Source organism: Eufriesea mexicana, unplaced genomic scaffold (genome assembly GCF_001483705.2).
Source record: "Eufriesea mexicana isolate 0111107269 unplaced genomic scaffold, ASM148370v2 scaffold620, whole genome shotgun sequence".
Classification (NCBI taxonomy): Eukaryota; Metazoa; Arthropoda; class Insecta; order Hymenoptera; family Apidae; genus Eufriesea; species Eufriesea mexicana.
The window spans coordinates 444,621-468,371 of record NW_016908778.1 but is presented as its reverse complement, the minus strand read 5'-3'; the positions used below and the strand labels follow the sequence as shown (position 1 = coordinate 468,371).

General features: G+C 27.6%; 2 protein-coding genes across 3 annotated transcripts in view; both read left to right on the top strand.

The window, feature by feature from the left end:
• Positions 1–1,687, top strand: part of yellow-b (L-dopachrome tautomerase yellow-b) — a 37,513-nt gene extending 35,826 nt beyond the window's left edge. The window contains exon 6 of the mRNA XM_017898163.1: positions 1,047–1,687. Within this exon, the coding sequence (XP_017753652.1) occupies positions 1,047–1,343 (297 nt within the window). The 3' untranslated portion in view covers positions 1,344–1,687. The remainder of the gene's footprint in view (positions 1–1,046) is intronic.
• A 9,171-nt stretch (positions 1,688–10,858) lies between these two features.
• Cyt-b5-r (Cytochrome b5-related) lies at positions 10,859–23,373 on the top strand. Of its 2 annotated transcripts, none has more exons than XM_017898164.1 (6): positions 10,859–10,877; positions 14,970–15,217; positions 17,758–18,025; positions 20,022–20,313; positions 20,764–20,979; positions 22,731–23,373. In XM_017898164.1, the coding sequence occupies exons 2-6, from the start codon at positions 14,987–14,989 to the stop codon at positions 23,005–23,007; spliced, it is 1,284 nt and encodes a 427-aa protein (XP_017753653.1). In that variant the 5' UTR covers positions 10,859–10,877; positions 14,970–14,986; the 3' UTR covers positions 23,008–23,373. The 2 variants fall into 2 exon arrangements, with proteins under 2 accessions (XP_017753653.1, XP_017753654.1); XM_017898165.1 differs by lacking the exon at positions 10,859–10,877 and adding an exon at positions 10,891–11,067.
• Positions 23,374–23,751: the final 378 nt, after the last annotated feature.

Genomic DNA, 23,751 nt, shown 5'->3' with positions numbered 1-23,751 from the left:
GAAAGAGAATACGCCTCAAAAAATTATTCGTTGATTTACAAATTAATTGAGTTATTATTATATAAAATTGAAGTTATCAGTTCAATATTTAGTGGGATACCCACCCCTTAGACTTAATTATAGTTTCTAGATGCTTGGGCATTGATTTTACTAATTTGTTTGTAAAATCTGACGATATTTCTTTTTGCCATTCTTCTAACTTCTTTCGTATTAATAAAGATTAATTTCTATATTATTTATCTTACTTTTACGTGTAAGTACTTTCCTTTCTTTTCCCTATACATACGCCGCCTGTGATGGATGGACGAATACTTTTACAGCCGACTGTATGTATTGTGCAAAATTATAACATCATATTTTATTGTTCAAAATTGTATTATTATTGTTATTTCATATGTTTGTTGCAAAATATGTTTCAGAAACGTCGATGTCATTTTAACGTTTGTTATATTTTAGTTTTATATAACATAAATGTAGAAGAGATTTAATAAGTGAAATTATAGTAAGATTGTATATAGATCAACATTATTTTAAGTAACATTACTTTGTTTGCCTTAACCTGTATAATATACAATTTTGTAAATTAATTTTATACTAAACTTGAAACACTTCATTGTTTTTTCATTAACACAACTAAAAGTGAAAGCAGGCCTTTTTTGGTATTTTACTTTAAAAAAGTATTTTAATACATATTAATAACTAATAATTTTGAAATAATATCTAAGTTAAGAGTAAATTTAATAAGCATTGATTGACATTTCAATTGAAAATAACATTAATACATTTCAGTACAAAGTAAAAATAATTTTGTATACATCTGTTAATTTTTATTTTACATCAACTTAAAAAAGTGGAAATATATACATATATAACATCGATAACGATTTTCTTCTAAAAATGGAAGTTATAAATTAATTAAATCTTCTTCAATTTTTCCAACATTGAGCATTTGTTCGAAAATTTTATTATTCGGTTTATAAGCTTTTTTATCTTAGCTCGGATTAATTTATTTTCAACGCTGTTTTAATTTTCTACTCTAATTTCAGATCGATCAAAATGGCAATATTTGGGTACTCTCGGATCGTTTGCCCACTTTCATGTATTCTCATTTGGACGTCGAAGATTATAATTTCAGAATTCTTACCGGTTCCGTTAAAGAGGTTATAAAGGGAACCGTCTGTTCGATGGACCTAACCTCAACCGCAACCAGTCCGTCCAATATTTCTACAGAAGTGAAGATCATTCCTCCACAAGTGTCTGTGAATTCCGGTTACGTCAACAATTCTCAGCTGATTTTCATCTTAACAACTGTCGTATCACTCCTCGTGAGAACGTTTATCTGAAGAGTCTCGTATTTTTAACAATTTTGTAATAATTTATCGAGCATCTTTCTACATATCGAGACTAAATCTCGAAGAGCATCGATGCCTTCGCGTGAATAGGAAGAGATCGAAACATGATACTTGGGTAACAGATTAGATAATAAGCAAGAGAACGTTACTCACGGTTTTCTCCAAATTATGATATAATGGATTTCTGCAAGCGTTGTACACAATCGAATTTCTCCTGTTTAATATATTACGATGTTAAATAGTAAAAACCATTTTATGTAAAATCTGGACAAAGAAACTATTTTACGTATAACGCTTTATTTCAAAATTATATTTTCTGTATTATCTAACTTTGTTTGTATCCTCCAATTTGTTTGTATTATCCAAATTCGTTGTATATGTAACGGAATATTTTCTCGATTTAATTATTTTGGATATACGCTGTTTTCATAGTTAATTTAAGAATGTTACCAAACAAAATGAAACGCAATGAGATGCTTGGGCAGATGTTACCATTACTTAAAATTATTTATAAAATGTATATTTCACAAATTACATTCTAACTTCATACGAGTATTTCGAAAAGCAAATAACGATCGAATCTTGTTTCGTAGTATGTATCGTAATAGTGATGATTTAATAGGTACTTAAAAAAGACAAATTCGACAAGTATAGGACTGATCACATAGTATTATTAGTTATATCATTATACATCTCGCAAATAATTGGGAGAGCAGGAAAATTATCAAAGTGATTTATAGCAAAGTCGTACACGAATGAAGCACTTTTGTATCTTGCAATTGTAATTTAAAGTTTGTACGTATAAATTCGAATAGCATTGTTTTATATAATAAAATGTTAAAATGTTGAATGGTGCTGAAAGCAAATTTATAAAGAGATATTCTGTTATATCATCATTGTATCATCTATTATATATATTTGATAAAATTAGGTAATAATTTGTAAAACTTAAGACTCAACGGGTCACCAGTGCTCATGTCCATAAAAATAAGAAAATGAATTTTATTACTAAGAAACGTGCAATGGTAGCTAAAATTTAAATAGTTAAATGTTAAGAGCTAATTCGATGTTAATTTGCCAATTATATAGATATAATATGTATATATGTTTGAATTTGAATAAAAAGTGTAAATCAGAGAAAAATTAATAGAAATACAAATATTATACAACTATTATATCTAATGTAAAAGCAAGAATTATTAGAAATATAAATATAGATGTAAATGACTTTGCTGTTACACTTATGACAAATAAAATGTTGTTCCTGTAAATTAAATTATACCTACAATAACTTTTTACATCTTATATACTGAAATTTATAATTGACTTTTTCATTATTCACAAATCAGGTTTATATTTCATATACAGTGTAATATAAATATCGAACCTTCTCAAAGATGCTATAATAAAGAGAAATTAATTTATAAATAAAAGGACAGTCTAATAATTTTGGTATTGTTACTAGATTGCGTGACATATGGTATAATATCATCAAATTTTGTTAAACTGAACAAAAATTCTTATCCACAGGATAAAAACAAGCAAGAAATAATATAAGTTAAAAATGCTATGCTATGTCGATGAAATTATTTTTCATACGACTTTAACAAATTAAAATATGCTTTTATTTACAATGTTTATTATTGCTTTTATTCAGTGCTCTTTTTCGTATATTTTTCTAATTATTGATTTAATTACTGTTTACTGCTTTTCTTGTTAATAGACTTATTGTACTTATTGTACTACAGATTCTGTAAATTTGGTGTTTTCATTTACTTACCTTTATGATAAATATCCATGAGAATGAGGTGTGTATAAGAAAACAAAAATTACTTTTATATAAAATGGTACTGAAGATTAATAATTTATAAATTCACAAATTATATACATTTTTATCATCGATGTTATTGGTTGCAAAATATATTATAGAGATATTAGATATAATTGTCAACTATTAATTATAAACATAGATAAATTTGTATAATTTTATTAAACAAGAATAATTTTGCTGAAATTTTCTTTAGCGAGTCTTCATCGACTCACAGAATTATGGTAGTCGCAACTTAGAAACATCGCAATTTAGAAACACCCTGTACATTTAAATATGTACGCATAACAAATAATAGCGTAGGAAAAATTATAATTAAATTTCTTTAGAAAAATGTCAAAAATGTCAAACGATGCCAAAATAAATTTGCAAAAGGTAATTTATATTTTGGATAACGATAACTTATATTTTTTTTTAATTTCTTTAAATTTCTTTCGCTTTTAGTCATATATCTTATTTGTTATTCATGTTTTCGTAAATAAACAATAAAAACACGTGGTTGTATTTACTCGTTTATCTAAACGTGTTTACGCTACATTTGATGCATAACAAATTCTCGTCTCGTGCAAGTCCAATGATATCTACCAGTGACTTTTATAAAATTATGAAAGCATTTTGATAACTCTTTGATATTGCTTTGAGTGAAGATTATTTTGAATGCATTTTGCATAAAGAACGAAAGACAAAATAATATGGCATTTAAATATTTATTATTACTATCAACTGGGCATCAAGTACTACTATTTTATTACAGAAGTTATTACTAATATCAAAAGAAATTTAATTATGGTGAACAATAATTAAAGCAATAATGTAAATAACTTTACACGAGGAAAAGTGGTAAAATTTTCTTGATACTTTTGATATTTTGAAAATGTCAATGAGAGAAAATTAATTTTTTATGAATGAATCATGTATTTTGTTATTATAATTCTAATAAATTAGATAATCTTATTTTTTAATATGACATATTAAATGTATTATATTTAACATGCTATAAGATAATATACTATAATGTGTTATTTTATAAAAATAAATTAAGAAAAATGGATTTGTATTATTTTATCATATCTCTCCATTTTTGTTTTTAATATATCAATTAATTTATATATTTACTTTATGTTATACAGATGTAAGAAACGAACGTTATTGAAATTCAATTTAAATTTGGATGTATATAACTTACATGGAAAATTAACTTTAACTAAAATCAATTTAAAATCAATGAAGTAAAATCAAATTAATTGTATAAAAATTTTTTTAGAAAATTAAGCATTTAAATATAATTCAGTTTCTTAGAAAACATACCTGAAATATGATAATATAATAAATAATGATATTACTAAATAACAAATTTCAAAACAAGTACTATAGCAGTTTCTAATTCGCGAAGAATTTACTAGAAACAAAGTACGTCGTTTAAAATAATTTTCATATTCCTTATGCATCATTTACTCGTTATTTAAATATTATGACCTTATTCATTTATGCTACGGAAACAATGAAATTAACGATCGATGTTAAATTTCAATTTAAATTTAGTTCCTCGACAAATAACAGCCTTGAACTTTATTTTAAAAATGACTGACACAAAAGAAAGGAACAATAAGTAAAATCAAAAAGAAAAATGAAACGAGTGAAAATATATATACGTTGAAAGTAAAATCTACAAAAATTTGTTAATCTGAATGATAATGGTAAATGAGATAAGTAACGTTAATTTTGACATCTTGTGTTATTACTTTCTGTTATAAATCGAGCATAAATTTTAATCTATGTTACAAAGAAATTAATAAAAATTGCCCACAATTAGTGACATTTTGAAAATATATGTATCTAAGCATCATACTATATTTTAATGCAATTTAAAATTTATAAATCTATGTTACAAAGAAATTAATAAAAATTGCCTACAATTAGTGATATTTTGAAAATGTAAATATCTAAGAATCATACTAAATTTTAATACAATTTAAAGTTTATAAATTTATGTTACAAAGAAATAAATAAAAATTGCCCACAATTAGTTACATTTTAAAAATATATATATCGAAGGATCATATTAAATTTTAATACAATTTAAAATTTATGAAACTATGTTACAAAGAAATTAATAAAAATTGCCTACAATTAATGATATTTTGAAAATGTAAATATCACTAAATTTTAATATAATATTTTACATTAGGTAATTTAAGTAGAAAGGTAGGTTTAGGAAAAATTAACTATAATTGCTATTAATTCTCTATAACTACAGTAATTTAAGTTACAATAAATAAATTTCCTTGTGAACGTTATGCACAGATTTGACACATATTTTGCATATTTCGACATAATATGATAGCATAAACATTCGCTCTCTAATCATAACATTTCTTTGATAATAGTAAAAATATTGAAGGTCATACATCAATAGGTCAGACATATGATTACAGTCTCGAAATTAAAAATCTTTGATGAAAAAAATGTGCAGTAAATTAACTTATCAAAAAATTAATTCGTCTTTTATCAATAAAAAACGGATTAAAGAATTTAAAAAAATTTCTGAATTTTGCAAACTGGGAAAATTTTTCTAACGTTTTTCCAATTTTTCCAAAATTTCTTATTTCTATATTTTCATATTCTTATCTTTCGATTCCCCGTATCTTTCAATCTTTCGAAGTGGTTCTAGGGGAAAAGGAGATATTAACCCTGGTTAAAATTATCAAACCAATTAAAATAACTAATTTCTTTTTTTCTGTTTTATAAAAAGAATAATTTAAAAAATGTAAAAGCTCCAATTGACCTTGGAATAATCTTGAAACAATATAGATACAAATTTCATTTTATCACAGTGACATTCTACATACAAAGTGACGATACAAGTCTCTGTATATATTTATCCTATCACCCACCGCTTATATTAGCAACTATATCAAACGGCACTTTCCGTGAGATACCCTGTATGTAAATATTGCTCAATTAGAATAAATTTTACGAAATACATAACGCACATATAAATTTAATTAACCCTCTTTGGACCGAATATATATTTTTCTTGACTACAAGAATTGTACGTAATATAAAATCAACAAATATCAACCAATAAATTCAGCAGTTTTGACAATTTTATTATAACGAATTCATATTGAAAGTTTGAATTAACAACGTTTGTACTATTGTGCCAAGATAATGTGCACTAGATAGACAAAATAATTTTCCACGCTATGTTGTGGAAGAAAGGTCATAGGGGGCCATAGAGGACCTAACCTATCATGATCGAATAACCGGTAAATGAAAAAGAATTAGAATTTTTAAAAATGGACCCACGGGAGGTATTGTAAAAATAATTATAAATATATTGAAAGAAAAATCGCGGACTGGAGTGATCAAGACGATAACGTTGAATGCGGTATTTAATAAAATATCCATACATTAGCATGTAACTTGAAAGTTACAGGGGCCCATAGAGAGTTAACTAGAAACATTGAGATATGCCTACTTCATAAGTTTCACATGTAAGGGGAGAAGAGGAATAAAAAACAGAAAGGTGTTGATTTATATTAATATCTATCATAATGCACCTATTGGATAATTTTCAAAATGAAATTTCAGTTGATCACAGAATAGGCAGAGACATCGAAAAATGATATTAATATACAAAATATCCGGTAACTGGTGGTAAAATCGAGTAGAAATTGATGTAACAGCTAAAAATAAGTCGAAAAGAAAGAATACAATTTTTTCGTTCGAGGCTTCGTTTTCGAGAAAATGGTGGTCGAATATTCGCGAGGCGTGCGCATCTTTTATTCAAATTTTGGCACTACGAATTTCACCACAGACTATATCTATTCATGTTCATAAGCATTCTTGATACTTTTAAATTTATATCGAATATAGATATAACGATATAACGACACAAAGGATAGTCTACGCTAAAATCGATTAGGTTAAAGCGTAATTAAATTTACACGTACCCCACGAATTTTCAAATTCAATTTTCTCGAGAACGAGTCCTCATATTAAAAAACTTCATTCTTTCCTTTCTACTTATTTTTAGATGTAGAATCACCTGGTACCAGACACTTTGTATATATGTGTGCGTGTCTATTATTATGATTGTTATTATTATCCGTGTTCTACGTTCGATTTAATCGATTTATTTAAATTCAGATTTTAATATACAATATATAAATTTCTGATATTATTTAAAATAAATCTGCTGCACTAAATGACCTTGCCAATTTCATCAATGGTATATAAATCCTGGTATAATTTATATGTAGGATTGGAATGAGTACGGCCCTGAAAGAATGTCAAGAGTGTTTGGGCTTAGAACGAAAGTGATCGTGTGCAACAGGATTAACTGCAAAGAATATTTATGGTAAAGTCGAGTGAAAGTTTAGGGATGCGTCCAGAGTGCTTGAAGTACCTGGCCCACTGAGGTTGCGTGGAAAAGGAGCATGATTGGAAAGGAAAGCCTGGGTATGGAAAAGAAGAGAATGGTTTAACCCTTTGCACTCGAGAGGTGCCCTTCAGTCACCATTTGATAAAATTTCGAAGCTCGATATTCATAGATATGTAAAAATTCAGATAATGTAACGATATGCGAGGTATCGAAATCAAATAATTCTACGTGTTAATTATCATACGATTTCTTATTCCTGTTCAGAAAAATATCGTCAGCTTTGTAACAGAAAATCTTTGAACTCCTATTCTTCTTTGGCCAAAAAATCGTCAAGTGCAAAGGGTTAAATAAGGGTGCAAGGACGTGGGCGAGTCAGTCTTAACCCTCAGAGTGCAGACGACTCTCTGCCGAAGCGCTTCAGAGGGACTGTGCGTGCTTAGGGCTTACGATCGCTGTGGACGGAATACTTTTCGCTCGTGCGAGCTCTGTTGATTAACTGTTCAAGGCGCAACTAACAAGTTATTATTGTAATTCCTTTGCAGCAGGTTAAATAATAAAAGAACGTTATTTTCAAGCATCAATTATCTATTAGAATCAATAAAATTTACAATATAACTTAACATAAAAATAAGGAATAAAAACTAAACAAAAATTAATAGTTTATTTGTGTATGATAAATTTTTTTATATTGTTAATATTGTTGTACGTATACTATATTGTTAATACGTTACTAATGACACTCGGAACAGATATACAAAAGAATAAACCCGTCCTCGCGTCTATTATTTGTTCCATCATTTGTCTTTTTTACTGCCGTTGCTAAGAAACACGCGTATATTTGTCTCGCATAAAGTTACATGTAATACTATTACATGGAAGACCGAAAAAATTGAACAACGCATATATGCGTCCATCGTCCCTGCTGGTGACTTTCGCCGGACGCATATATGCGTCCATAGCGCTTTAAGGGTTGAGTTTTGTAAGCCAGTCTTTTGCAGTCTTAAGAGTGTGCCAGTGTGTCAGTCAGAGAGTATGTAAGGAAGTCCAACTCAGTCTAAGAAAGATCAGAAGAGCGTGTCCATAGTGAATCTCTCTTGTGTCATAGCTGTCATTCTATTTATAAGCTTATTTTATTCTATTAAGAAACCAACAATACTATTGTAGAGACTTGGATGGTGGTTGGTAAATAAAACTACTATATGTTAATTAATAATAAGAAAAAATGATTAACAATGTGTGGTGACGATTAAGCATACGAATTTATATATCAACTACAACTTAATACTACAACTCAACTCTACAACACGATGACAACTCAGCCAGTTACAACTAATGGCTCACAACTAAAATACAACTAAACAACTAACAACTAATAACCCCTCTCTACACAACTCTGTTCTGATCACTCTTAAGACCCCCAAGAACTATTCACTAACCACTTTTGCCTTCTTTTATATCTTCTCCAAAAGCCTACCCCAACATGACCAAATATGGTGATGCTAAGGGCCTGACACATGGCCGGGGTTTTTCCGACCGACCTGGCCCTTGAACCCTCGATGACTTTCTAAGCTAAAGTTACCTATACACGAAATGGAAATCCTGCGATACTACACTATCTTAAGTCAATCCACCCAAAATCCGATCCTACATATACAGTGCTGGACAAAAGTATTGGCACAGCATGGTTTTTGTGGGTCAAGTGCTTATGACTACTAAACAAATTGATTTGAAGGAAAAACTTTTTGACATATTCATTTATTATCTATTCTAGTTTTATTACATAGTAAAAGTAATAAAATAAATACATTGATTCACGAAACAATAACAAAAATGTATTTATCGAAAATTTTATGGGTGGACAAAAGAATCGACACTCTATAATAAAAACGTTTAAAAATGACTTGAAATTAAATATTAATATTTAGTTGGCCTTCCTTTCCTTTTAAGAACTTCGTTTAATCGTTTGGGCATTGAATCAATTAACTTTTTTGTAACATATTGAATTATTAAATAATTCTGTTGGATAAATTTATATTATCTAGTTCAATGAAATTAATAGATACGAAAATAGAGACTGAAAGAAACGTACAAGTTGTCGCGATAGATGATGTACAAACCGAGATGAAGATAATTTTCTACGTATCAATCAATAAAACAAGAATCAGTATACATAATGATAATTCTACCAAAACGATAAGAGCAATTAATCTTATCCATAAATTAATCGCTTTAAATATTGCGGGAAGAAAATTTGAAACGGAAAGAAAGTACCATAATCTCATTTGGTCCGACCAAAAATAACAGTATCTCAGGATAAGCTGATTTTGTAACCGGTCGAGTGCAAATAATGTTATTTTATCGTTCACTTCGTTTATTCACTAACACTGATAAGCAAAGACGTACAATTCATTGCTCGATTATTGCAACATTCCGATTGGTTAAAAGTGATCCCCATTTCAACGATCTTTTTACATAAAATCACAATAATTTTGAGATAAAGTTTGTTTAATACTTTCATGGGAAACAGTTAATTTTTGGGGTATATTTATTTTCACAATACTTAATGAAAAATATGCAAAATTTATTCAAATAAGTTTGCTAGTACATGGATTTTTATGCATAGTAATTCTGTTTTATCATAGTGATATAAATATCGATATTTATAGTTCTATTATATAGGTACTAGCCTAAAATAATTTTGGAAAAAAGCGTTTTTGTAGAATGAAGTAATTGAATTTATCCTTTCGAGTTTTAATTACTCAAAATTATTTGAACTCGTACCTTCGTTATTTTATCTTAAAATTTATCTTAAAAATTAATTCGTCGAAGTTTTGTCTTAAAAATTAATTCATCGATGATTTCTGTCGAAAAATTACAGTTCGCACCTAATTACACACAAATGCATAAGTAGTTTAAAATTAAGCAAAGTATTAACTAGTTTAGAGTTAAGTAAGTTAAGTACTAAGAGCTAAGAGCAAAATTAACAATGTTTGATGTTGAGAAAATATATAGGGAAAGTTAAGGAATTTGAAATTGTATTATAATAATGCGACGCTGATGTAACACTGGAAAAATTTTTTGATGAAATAATAAGAAGAAATATTTGTGTATTTATTTGTTTTTATCCAGCTTCGCAAGTTCTGTAATAACGAGCAACTAAGTTATCATCTGCAGGATTGGTTATCGTTTCGAGGTCAAAGTACATAATAGTTCGTTCAGATTATGACCAGTAGGTGTTTGTTTCACGTATATAAGAAAGAAGAATTGCTTTTCAAAGTGTTTCATCAAAAGCAGTTCGTTGAACGACGTGGTAAGACTCGGTTTAAATTAGTGTTACGAAATAAAATATTCTTCGTGTAGTGATTGATGGTAATAAACAATACATTTTTGTTTATTAATAAATTGTTACCAACGAAATATCGTTCTGAACGTTGCAATACAAGGAAATAAAAACGAAAAATCGCTTACGAGTCTCTACACTCGAAGAATCTGTACATTCGGTATGACAAATTTATTATAAAATGTCATATTTGATGTAACGAGATGTGAATTTTTTTAATGGCAATTTGTGACAAGAAATATTAATAACAGTGATATTTATAATAAAGAGTATAATTTGTATTCGAATATGCAAATTACGGAAATTAAGAAATGCAAATTATTAATCAGAATTATAAAATACAAATTAAAAATTGAGGATACTTTATTTATTTTTAACAATTTATTTTTTAAGAATATGATTTTTAGTTTGTGATCCAAATTTTAAGTTTCTTTATTTTTCCATTTGTTGTTTATTTATCGTCGATATGGTTTTATAAATTTATGAAAATACATTTGGTGAGAAAAAGTAATATTGAATTTCAGTTGTTTGGGAGTATTGATAATTATTCGTGACATTACGAAAATAAATTATAGTAACAAATACCAAGGTACTAGTTATTTATATGTAAATTGTGAAATAAAAATTATTCTAATTCTATAATTTGTGGTACATTTAGGAAAGATAACAACAAAGAAGTGAGTGAATTTAAAAATTTAATTTAATTTATTGTTATAATATTGTTTCACTATCATTTTAATACTAATTTTAATATTAATTAATTTTAATTTTAATAAACTTTATAATTAATATTAATTTTAATATAAAAGAAAACAATTCGAAATGTCAGAATAATAGAAAATCAATCAAGATTGTAATTTGATAGATAAACAACTAATTACTTTAATTTATTCAAATTTATAAATTTATTAATAATTGAAGCAACCTTAATTTATTAATAATTTATAAAATTGATTAATAGTTTTTAATAATATGTTGTCAAATGATACATACAATACATTACGTGTTTGGAATAGAAGAAAGCTATAGTTTAATTAAAGATTGCTATTTTATAATTGAGAATTAGTATTGCAATTAATTTTTTTAATTATTAGCGATTCATAATTGCTCCAATTTGTTAGAAAAATGATTAAAATATTATTCAAATGGTGATCGATCATTATCGTATTATCCGTTTTATCAACTCTGCAATTTCGTAATTACAAAATTATTGGTACAATTCCAAGATAAACACTTTCTTTAATCAAATTTAAAAGTGGACAATCGATTTGTGTTTATATTCGAAAAGTAAACAATTTCAGTTGATATGGTTTATCTTATTTCACATGGTTTCATAGTCGATATGAATGGTGATACGAAAATTATTGTAGATTACTGATGTTCGATATTACGTGATATACAAATTATGTACTTAATATTTTCATTCATTAGAATGACGATAATCGAATACACTGCCATTAAATTATATTTACATGATTATGATATTGTAAATAATATCTGTATTATTATATTTGTAAATATAAATATTCTAATTATACGAAAATGATATTATTATTTTAATGTTTTAAAACTTTTCATAACATATTTATTTTGATAGCATTATAAATAAATGATAGAAAATAGTGTTCAATGAAATTTCTTATTTTTACATATTTTCATGTAGAGGAAACATAGTGTGCAAATTTTTACTTGTTATCGTATTTTAAAATAATATTTCAACATGTTAATTAACATACTGATATTTACCGTATTTGACATGTTTTCTCAAACTTCTTTACTTAGGTTTTATGTAAAATTTATTAAAGTTGTGTAAATTATTTGATATATTAACGTTAATTAAATATACTATTCATATATAATTACTTAATATCACTGTAAAATATGTAACTATAATTATGTATTTTATATAATTATTATGCTAGTAATATATAATTTATGTTTAATTGATCTATAACTGGTATATTAATATAACACGTATGTATTTCGCAAAGCATTAATGAATTATGTATACACATATATAATCAACAATGATTGATTCAATTAAAAGAAACATACGTGATTCAAGAAAAATTACATTATCTTATTCTTGTGTTTGATTAAATGATATACTTCTTTGAAAGAATATTTGTAATTTTAGTTCTGCACAGTTTCCTGGAAACTATTTTCATCGCTTATCAGTGTTTCCATATTTTTCACGTGACGCATGTTTTCATTGAACAGGAAATCGTTAAATATACTACGATGTTTAAATTAGCACAATTTTAAATATGCAATGAATTAATTATAACTGCAATATAATTATTTTTCAATAGAGGCAATAAAAATTATCATAAGAAAATTATTTTATTAAAAATATATTTTTCTTCGATCCATCATTGGTATGAATTTTTAAAAATTAAGTTTACAAAAATTACGGTTTTTGATGTATTAATTAAAATAGAAACAGTAATTTTATCGCGAATATTTTTTGGAAAAAGGAATCTAACAATTTTACGGTATGAATTTACAAAAATTAATTTTTATAAAATTAATGTAATTAATTTTATTAAAATTTAGTTAATTAAAATTTAATTAAAATTAAATAAATAAATTTTTATAAAATTAATTTAATTAATTTTTGTAAATTCATACTTTAGAATTTATTTAAATTTCTTTTTCTTAAGGAATATTCGCAATAAAATTACTCTTTTCATTTTAATTAATACATCAAAAATTGTAATATTAAATGTACATGTGTTTAATAAGATATAGATGAAGAGTTGTAAACTTTTCCAAAAACATGTTCCTATTTGTTACATAAACAACAATTTATTCTAAGCAAAAATTGTTTATAACTGACAAAAGGTCAACTTTTTTTAATAATTATACTTTGACTATTTATGTCTGTGTTTCTTTTGTATCTATTTATTTTTCTAGTAAATTAATTTTCTTCTGATTTGTATTGCGTATGCAATAAAAATGTCTATATTGTAAAATAATAATAAAAATATTATCCACGTGGAAATTACGATATTATATAATTACGTACCATGTGCATTTTATTTATCGAAGTTATTTATAAATAAAAAATTTATATATTTTTCGAAGAATATTATATATTTGTCCTCAATCGAATTGCTTACTACTATAATAATTATGCTACATATTTCTAACATATATCTTTTACATTCTGAATTTTCTAACAAATCTATACGTTTCTATAAATCGACGGGAGAATTCAGAAAGTTGAAACTTGTATTTATATATTAACTTATTACTGTCTTTGAAAGGTTCTAACAGTCACCAAATGTTAATGTTTTAACATAGTTAAAATTATTTGATAATTAGCTAAACAATTTGATATCGTATAGTGTGTTGACAGTGTCACGACCTTACTTTAAAATTCCGTAGATTAGAATTAACCAAAACTACATACATACATAAGAAAATAAAGATTATATTATATCTTTTGATTTAAAATTCTCCTAAAATGATTTCTTTCTTTAATCTGTCAAAAGTTTCAGAAATTATCAATTATCATTTAATCTCGTTTAATGTTCAATTTAAAATGTGATCTTGATATATCTCCGAATTTCCTATTTCTTATTTGATCAATTTGCCAGAAATTATACTTTATTGAGAAATTATTAAATTTTAATTATTATATCTTTTAATAAAATATTTCATGGAATAAAATATAATTATTATATTTCATTAAGAAAATTCACAATTGATTTTAACGTCATTACAAATAATTATTAATACTAACTGTTCCACCATTTTGTACAAAAAGGTTACGAAAAATGATAGTTTAGAAAACATATAATATTAAAATAAAATTATTTAAAGAAAATATGAGCGACGAACAAACTGAAACATTTTTAAACACACGTAGGCAATAAAATTGAACAGATTTTTAAGAATGTTGTTGTCTCGAAGGATTAAAATCTTCAATTCTTTAAGCACTATACAGTATTAGATTGTTATAGTAATACTTTGCGATTATTAAATTATTTACTTGTAATTATTACTTAATTATCTCATAATTCACATTGTTTACTCAAATACAATTTTACTGTGTAGGAAACGTAGAAGACACTATGCCGAAGTTAGAAAGTACTATACCAGGTCTCGAGCACTTTCCTGGGAGAGAAATTAAATTTACAACGCCGTACTCATTTCTCGAATCAAGAAGAAAAATAGACGGTGCAGAGAACCTCTGGAGGATCGACAATAATTTATATGATCTAGAAGGTTTTGCGAAAGTTCATCCAGGTGGAGAAGAATGGATTCGCCTTACTCGAGGTACTGACATTACGGAAATTTTCCAGGTAAATAAACAGCATTCAGTTATCGACACAATGAATAAAAACGTTAATTTTGATAATGGATGTTAATAAATATTTTCTCGTTCTTCTTTCATCGAAATATTACATTCCTTAATTTCTGATAATTTAAATTGTAAGTAGATTACAATTACTTTACTCTTAACCATAATACAAATAATGATTGATGATAGAAATGATTTATTTAGTATAGGTCCTTTGTAAAATATGGTAGCTAATTTTGATAATGGATGTTAATAAATATTTTCTTGTTCTTTTTTGATCGAAATATTACATTCCTTAATTTCTGATAATTTAAATTGTAAGTAAATTACAATTACTTTACTATTAGTCATAATATAAATAATGATTGATGATAGAAATTATTTATTTAGTATTGCTCCTTTGTAAAATATAGTAGCTAGGTTTGGAAAATTTGTTATGTTACATGAAATAAGAAATTAGTATAAAAATTAGAATTAGGTTCCAAGAATTAATAATGTACAGTCAGGAGGAATATATTAATTCGAATAATCAATAATTAACCAAAATTGTCGCACATTAATATTATATAATATTATATGATAATATATATAATATATATGTAAAATTCAAATGCTATCAGTATATTTCATGGGACTAAACAAGGAATAAATGTTATATAAACAAAGGTTATTTAAATTTTGATTGAAAATTATAACAGAAATAAATTTGATTATGTTTACATAAATAGACAAAATGTAGATATTACTGATTTATTCTATTTGATCTATTCTATGTTACTACTCCCTTTGTATTTCACAGTTTCGCTGTAATTTTTTAATAAAATTTTCTGCAACCTATGTTTATATTCTTTTCCTATTTAGTTTCACAGAATACTAACAAAGTTTAAACACTGAAACCTGAGACTTCCTGTATAATATTTTAAAAATTATTTCACAAAGTAAAATTATAAATTTTTATATTTGCTATTAAGTTTCTCATAATGCAATAATACATTATGAAAATGTGTCATATTAATTTATTTCAATATCGAAACAAATTTCGTTCTTTCCATTAATCTATATATGATTTTTATTTATGTTAATTACAGAGAGAATTATTGAATTTCTATCCAAAAAATTTCGAATTGCTGTTTTCATATAGTATTATAGAGTCTAGGAATGACGTAAGGGGGACAGGTTAGAATACCATGCAAAGTAAAGAATGATTGAAGTCTAAACTAAAGGATGACTAAAGAACTACTATTATCGATGCATTGGTGTATTTAAAAAAATTGGATCGGAATTAGTAGATACACAACGGTAATAACGTCCATTTTTTAGGATCTTGGGCTTTGAGCACAATTCCACGAAATAGGGATTATTTATTGCCTCAATAAGGTATTTTAGGATGGCAGAACTGGTCTTGAGACACCGAAAATTCACGAAAGAACAAGAACACGATAACACAAACTCAATACTCGTAAACTGATTTAACTTAGGGAAGGAAAACCAAGATAACGAAAACACACAAAGACGCACTCTTTTAAAACTCTCTTTCCAACACCAAGCGACTCACGCTTGTGCTGGTCACAACCGATTTCTAAGGACTCTGTTTTGGTTGTCAAGGACCACGCTTTTATGCTTGCCTTAACCTACGCCTCACCACCCTGTAGAGGAGTCAAGCAACTTAATTTTGTTATATAGAATAACTTTTCGATTTGCTTCTAGAAGATATCGATCTGTTTACAATTTATTTTTGTTGGCAATAGCCGATTCGCGATTTCTTTTGGTATCCTACAGTATTTTCCCATATCTGCAATTAGAAACGTTCAAGAGCAAAGAGATAATATTATACGAACTAAAACTAAATACAAAATTATAATACTTCAAAATTTTGTATCCAAATCTGTGAAAACATACACGCTCAAAATTCTCATGGTATATCATTTTCTTTGAAAAAGCGAAACAGTGTTGTCATAAATACCGTATTGCGTGTAGGAATCGGTACTTACAATTAATTTCTTTTGTTTTTTAATATTGTAACATATGCAATTATTTCGAGTATCGATGGAGGATCCACAAAAAATAAAATTATTTTACAATTACTATTTGCACAATTTCAAGAAGCTAATCCAAATGTGTAATATATATATACGTGTAATATATACGCGTTGTAACGCGGCGTCGCGAGACAACGTTCGACAAAATAAATCAGAAAACGAAAGAAAACGTCCAAGTAACAAAGCAGATTGAACGTCAATATTCACAGTCGACGAATAAAAACAGATGTTAACGCTCTTCGTTAAACGAAGTGCAGTGCTACATATTCGTCGCAGAGCACGTGGCATCACATTACCGAGTCGCGTTGCTAAGCAACACGTAACGCATCCCCACCAGTCGTTCCCCCACTCCAATGGTCTCCCTTCTACTACTCCAATGTAAAAGAACTATTTAACCGCTCTTCTTCTGTGATTTCTTTTTCTGGCAACCCTGCTTGCTAGCTCGTCCAAATTAAAAAATATATGTTTCTATTTTATTCTAAACATAGATCGTCTTTTTCAGGCGCATCACTTGACCGATAAAGCTCAGAAAATGCTTCCAAAGTACTGCGTAAAAGAGGTCACTTCACCACGGACGGTGCCGTTAACCTTTCAACCGAATGGTTTCTATTCTACGTTTAAAAAGCGCGCGCTAGAAGCATTGAAGGATGTGAATTTCCATCGGCCGTCGGTAAAAACAAATTTGATCGCCGATTTCCTTGTTACCACTACGATTCTACTTAGCCTAGCAGTTGCTCACACGCAATCTTATCTACTCGTCCCACTTGCTGGTTGGTAAAATGTGATATTAATTAATTATGATAAAATTATAAATAATATTAATAAGTGATATTAATTACGTTAAAATTATAAAACGAGTAATGATAGCAATAATATACATTTTTAATGGTTATGATTTTAAATTACCGATATAATATTTTTGCTACAGATGGTAAAAGTAAAATACTATGTAAAATATCAATTTATTTTACTTTTTCTGTTTTATAATAATTTCAATAATTATAATAAAAGTATATATAATATTCTAATGATGAAAGTGATAATAGGGTAAAGCAAAACTATGTTTGTACATTTATAGAAATTCTTTTTATTTTATTTATGAATATTCGATATCGCGAGTGAAAAATGAAGGAACTAATTTGAGAATATATTAGTTCAAGCTTGTCATAATTACCTGACTTAGATCTCTTGAATTCCTTTCTGTGAAGTCATTTAAAAATCTTAGTTAATTCATCAGCCATAAATGATGCTGGAATTATGACAGCGAATAAAAAATGCAACAGAAGGAAGATACTATATTGAATATATATTGTACATTTATTAAATTTTTATCAATATTATTATAGTAATTATTTCGTTGATAACTTTAATCTAGTATAGTATATTTCTTAGTTAATTCGTTTGTTTACATTTAATTGCGAAAAAACTCACTTATATAAAATATATAAAATACCAAATATTTGTAAATAATAGAAATTAGTTTTAGGTCGACGAGACTCGTTTTAGAATTTATTAGTCCTTTCAGTGAAAATTAGACAGTAATTCAACGATATGTACGATATTTACAGTTAATTCGTTGTAAATACGGATCATGGTGGCGCTAGTGAGTTCCGTGAAAATTGTCTTAAGGCTGTCACTCCGTGTTTTTTAATTAATATCACTTTCGACTATTATTATACGTTATTCATGTAATATTTTTAATGTTTATCATAAATACGAATCGCGGTGGCTATAGCGTATTTAATGGAATATTGATATTAAAAATGGAATATTATAAATTATTATATATCTTATAGAGCTGCTTTGAGACTTCTCTCTTGCTATGTATATATTCAATACTCAAGCAGTTTGAAACAATATAACAGTATTAAAACAATATATATTAATATTAATATAAATATATTGAGTGTTGCAAAATTTATGTAAGAAGTAATTTTGGTAGAAAACACAGATTTTTAATTAAAACTGGTAAATATTAATCAACAATGAAAACGCGTTATTCTTTCATGTTACACTCCATTTTTGAGAACTCTGAACTGTCAGCTATCATGCTGTTCTCTTTCATCGTGGCAACACTTTACCTCACAAATGACGCAAAATTCAAATCTTGCTCAAATTTTGGGTCACCCTATATATATTGCACTTTTCATCTTACGATTGGAAAAATAATAATACTCATGTTTTATTTGCATAGTTCTCGGTTTAGAGTGGTCCATCTCACCTTTTATTTTATTTTAGCATATTATATTTTGCCCCATAATCAAAATTAATTTCGAACCTATTATTCGAATTCACGAAATTCGAATCCGAAATTTTATAAAATTTTAAAAGTCAGAACTTTTGGAATTTGGATATTTTTGATCACAAAAAGAGTATTTTGTTTTAAACATTGAAATGTCAACAAGATTTCTGCATCAATCTTCATTGATCATAGTTAAACAAAAGATAAACAAAAGCGTAACGATGTAGAAAAATACATAATCCAAATTCTTGTTCAAAAATCAGTTCCATTTTATTTTCATGAAGTATATTCTTTCTTGTCAACTGTATCACAGAGTGTATTTTTCTTAAATCGATTATAATGTTGGGTATATTAAATAATTTCTTAGAGATTTATTTATTTATTTATCGATTTTCTGAATTCTCGAGTCTGCAAATTTTTAGTGTTTCGAAGAGTTTCGAGATTTCGATGTTTCGATAAACTCAACCCATTTATAATCTGTACTTTTTATAACAAAAGAGTGATTGAAATCTTTATTGTTCCAGGACTATTCCTCGCATGGACTGCAATATGTGGGCACAACTATTTTCACATGAGAGATAATTTTCGGATGTATTATTTTGATTTAAGTACAATGTCGTCAAAGGATTGGAGGATATCACATGCAATGAGCCATCACATTTATCCTAATACTCTTTGGGATTTTGAAATTTACACACTTGAACCCTTCATCTACTTTTTACCTTTTAACAAGAAATCTTTGTTACGGGGTTTCATAAGTCAACTCTTAAGTCCACTTTATTGGTCTTTGGCCCTTTTCGACCAAGCAATCAAAAGGTATTGCAGAGACGATTTGGTGATGGTATATATTTATTTAATAACAAATTAGCAGTGATGAACGTTATTTTATCACTTATTCTATTCATCAATTAGAACGTTATTTCACGATCAACATTTAAATAAGTGTCCTTGCAATAATAAATATTCGTTAATTTTTATAAATTTTATTCCTGCCTTTTTAGTCTTATTTTTTATTCTTGTTTCACATATTTTTATACTTTTAGATACGTAATTTAAAAAATTCTTAATACCTTCTGCGAAATTATCACTTAATGGCGATGTTAGAAATAGAACCATTCCAGTTTAATTATCACATGTACAGATCTAATCATGAACAACATAAAGTAATCGTTTATAGTTCCCCATTTTAAATCACTTCCTTCGTATCGAAATATAATTTGTCGCAGCATCACGAATAAATTGTTAATAAAAATGTATTCGTTTCAGATATTACTCGGTGTTCTGCGAGTACAAGAAATTTGAATTTCGAGATGCGGTACCTTTCTTTCTACCAATGTTGATGTCTTTCTTTGCACCGAGCCTTCTGACTACCGTGAAATTATGGTTGCTAATTATAATTTCAGCTAGTTTCGTATTTTTCATGGTAGGTTTTAATGCAGCTCATCATCACCCTGACATCTTTCACGATGGCGATGTATGCAGGTTCGTTCACACAAAATTTTTATGACTCCAATAATTTAATGATATTTAACCCTTTTGCTACGGCGGGCGTCGCTGTGAAGTCTCTCCCGTAGAACGAAGCGACATGTCAAGATAACATTACGATAATGTAATCTTTAGCATTCGATCTTTTGACGTAAATCTTTCAAAGAAAAAAAGAAAAAGGAAAACTGACCATCGCAATAAAACTTGCAATTCTTTGCGAAAAGAGCTAAGAGAAGCGGTAACACTTGTCTTAATTTTTTACTCAATTTTTGTGGCCGGTGACTATAGTCACCCATCGTTTGTGGATGGCATCTCGTGGCCGGTGACTATAATCACCCGTAGTAGCGAAAGGGCTAACCCTTTGCACTCGACGGTTCTTTCGTTCACGAAAAATAGTAATTCGAAGAATTTCTGCCATAATAAGAATATTATTAAAACGGTAAATAAGAAATCGTATGCAAATTAAGACGTGGAATTATTTTACCTCGGCATTTCACGCTTCGTTGAGTAATTTTAGATTTGATATATTAATTAACATCGATCTTTAGAATGTGATTAAATGGCGACTGAGGGACGTCTCTCGAATGCAAAGGGTTAATATTCTTATATATAACTTTTCTTAAATATTCTATATCCTATAAATCTTCCTAGATTTAGGATAAAAGTTAAACAATTTAGCAATATACAGTATTCGTTAAATCATGTAAATGGATTTAATAAATGCAAATCTGTAAGTTTGATATGTTCGTCAAGTAGATAAGGTTAGGTTAGGTTAGTAGGGATATCACATTGAGTAGTTGCACTTATAATGATACATTTTCTTGAACTGGATGACTAAATTTACGAATCTGCAAAGTTTCAATTAAATCAATGACCCGAAGGACTTAATTTTTCAAAAAAGTCTTAATGTTTTAATTTCACAAAAAAGCCTTACATGTACGTCTCTTTTTCGTTTGAAATATAGATATACAATTGACATTTTCTGAAAAAAAAAACAAAATTAGGAAAGAAGTATTAGAAATTAGATTTACACTGAATTTCTCAATTAGAACTTAACGTTTGATTATATCAAATGAACAACTTTAAAAAATGAAATAAATTACTTATAATTTCCTTATAATCAGTTTACTGATCTATGTAGACATTTTATATTTACTTTCTTCGCAATTGAATACCATGTATATAATCCTATATTAGTTATTATTATTCATCTCCCTGTATGTCATATATCTTCTTTATTATGGTAAATTTTTATTGGAAAATTATATTTAAAATTACTTACTACGGTAATATGTTTAAATTCATCAATCTATAATGGAAATGAAAGATATTTTCTAAAGCTTAAAAATTTTAGAGGATTTTCAACCTTACCATTGTATAATACTGTGTTGATACACACACGTGTGCATGAAGGCATACACAATATTTTCCAATTGTATAAGTGTATATTATATATATATACAAATTTATTACATAAATATATATACAAATAGATAATATATAGTATATTAGTATATTATAATTTGTATACTATTATTTATATTAACGTAATATAATTGAAAAATATAAATATATTTTTGTAAATATAATTTATATAAATATATTAATATAATAAAAATATATAGTAATATATTTAATTATAATTATGATATAGTAATATAAATAATTATGTATATGTATGTATATATATTTATATTCATTATCGCTTGCGACACTATAATTTAAAATAAATGAATATTATCTTTTAGGGACGATCTCGACTGGGGTTTACTGGAATTGGACGCCGTAAGAGATCGAAAGGTGATCGATGATTCCAACTTCTTAGTGTTGACTAATTTCGGCTTACATGCTCTTCATCATCTTTTACCAACGGTGGACCATTATTATTTAACTCGTTGCTCAAATGCGTTCGAGGAAACTTGTAAGGAATTTGGAATTAACACTAAAAAGTTTACCCAATGGCAACTCGTGAAAGGACAATTCAAACAGCTCATACGTAGAAGTGGGAAAGAGAATTTTAGATAGACAAACGAATAAACTATGATTAACCCTTTGCACTGCGACTTAATTATGATAAAACATGCATAGAATTAGTATTTAATATTGATTAACCACTGTATACTTATCCTATCAAAGATAAAATTAGATCGAAATTTTAAAAATTCTTCGAAATTTGTGCACGTGAAAACCTGTGAAATATAATTATGGTTATATGATTAGTGTTGCTTACACTCGCGAGACTCGACATGAAAGACACCTGTCGAGTTAGACCCGTCATTTTAGTGCAAAGGGTTAAAGGACAATAGAAGTGGATACTGATATATACTTCATTTTTTAAAAGCATTGTCATCCATTTAATTCGTTTAGGTAATAAGTCTTACGCGCGTGTTTGCCCGACTGAGAAATGATTATGTATTTGATATCGTGTAACTGATCTAGGCAGGTTGCATAGAATAAAAATTTTCTTAATCGAATTGAAGATTTTTTTTTCCTGCTATCGCGTCCTGGCTAAATCTCACTGTCCATTTATTCTCTCTGCAGGGACTACGGTTGACTTCGATCAGCCGTAGTATGGGATTGACGACCCCACTGTGTCTAGTTGGCATTAACCTAGGTGGAGGTTAAGCAGGCAGCCTCAACAAGGTAGTGGTTTTCCACGAAGGGTACGACCGGTATGGCTCTCATCACCGGTACCGCGGGAGACCGATTCAGCCCTGCCAGGGTGGTCGTTTGGTCGTTCGTTCGTCGGTCGCTGGGTTGGACTCGCGG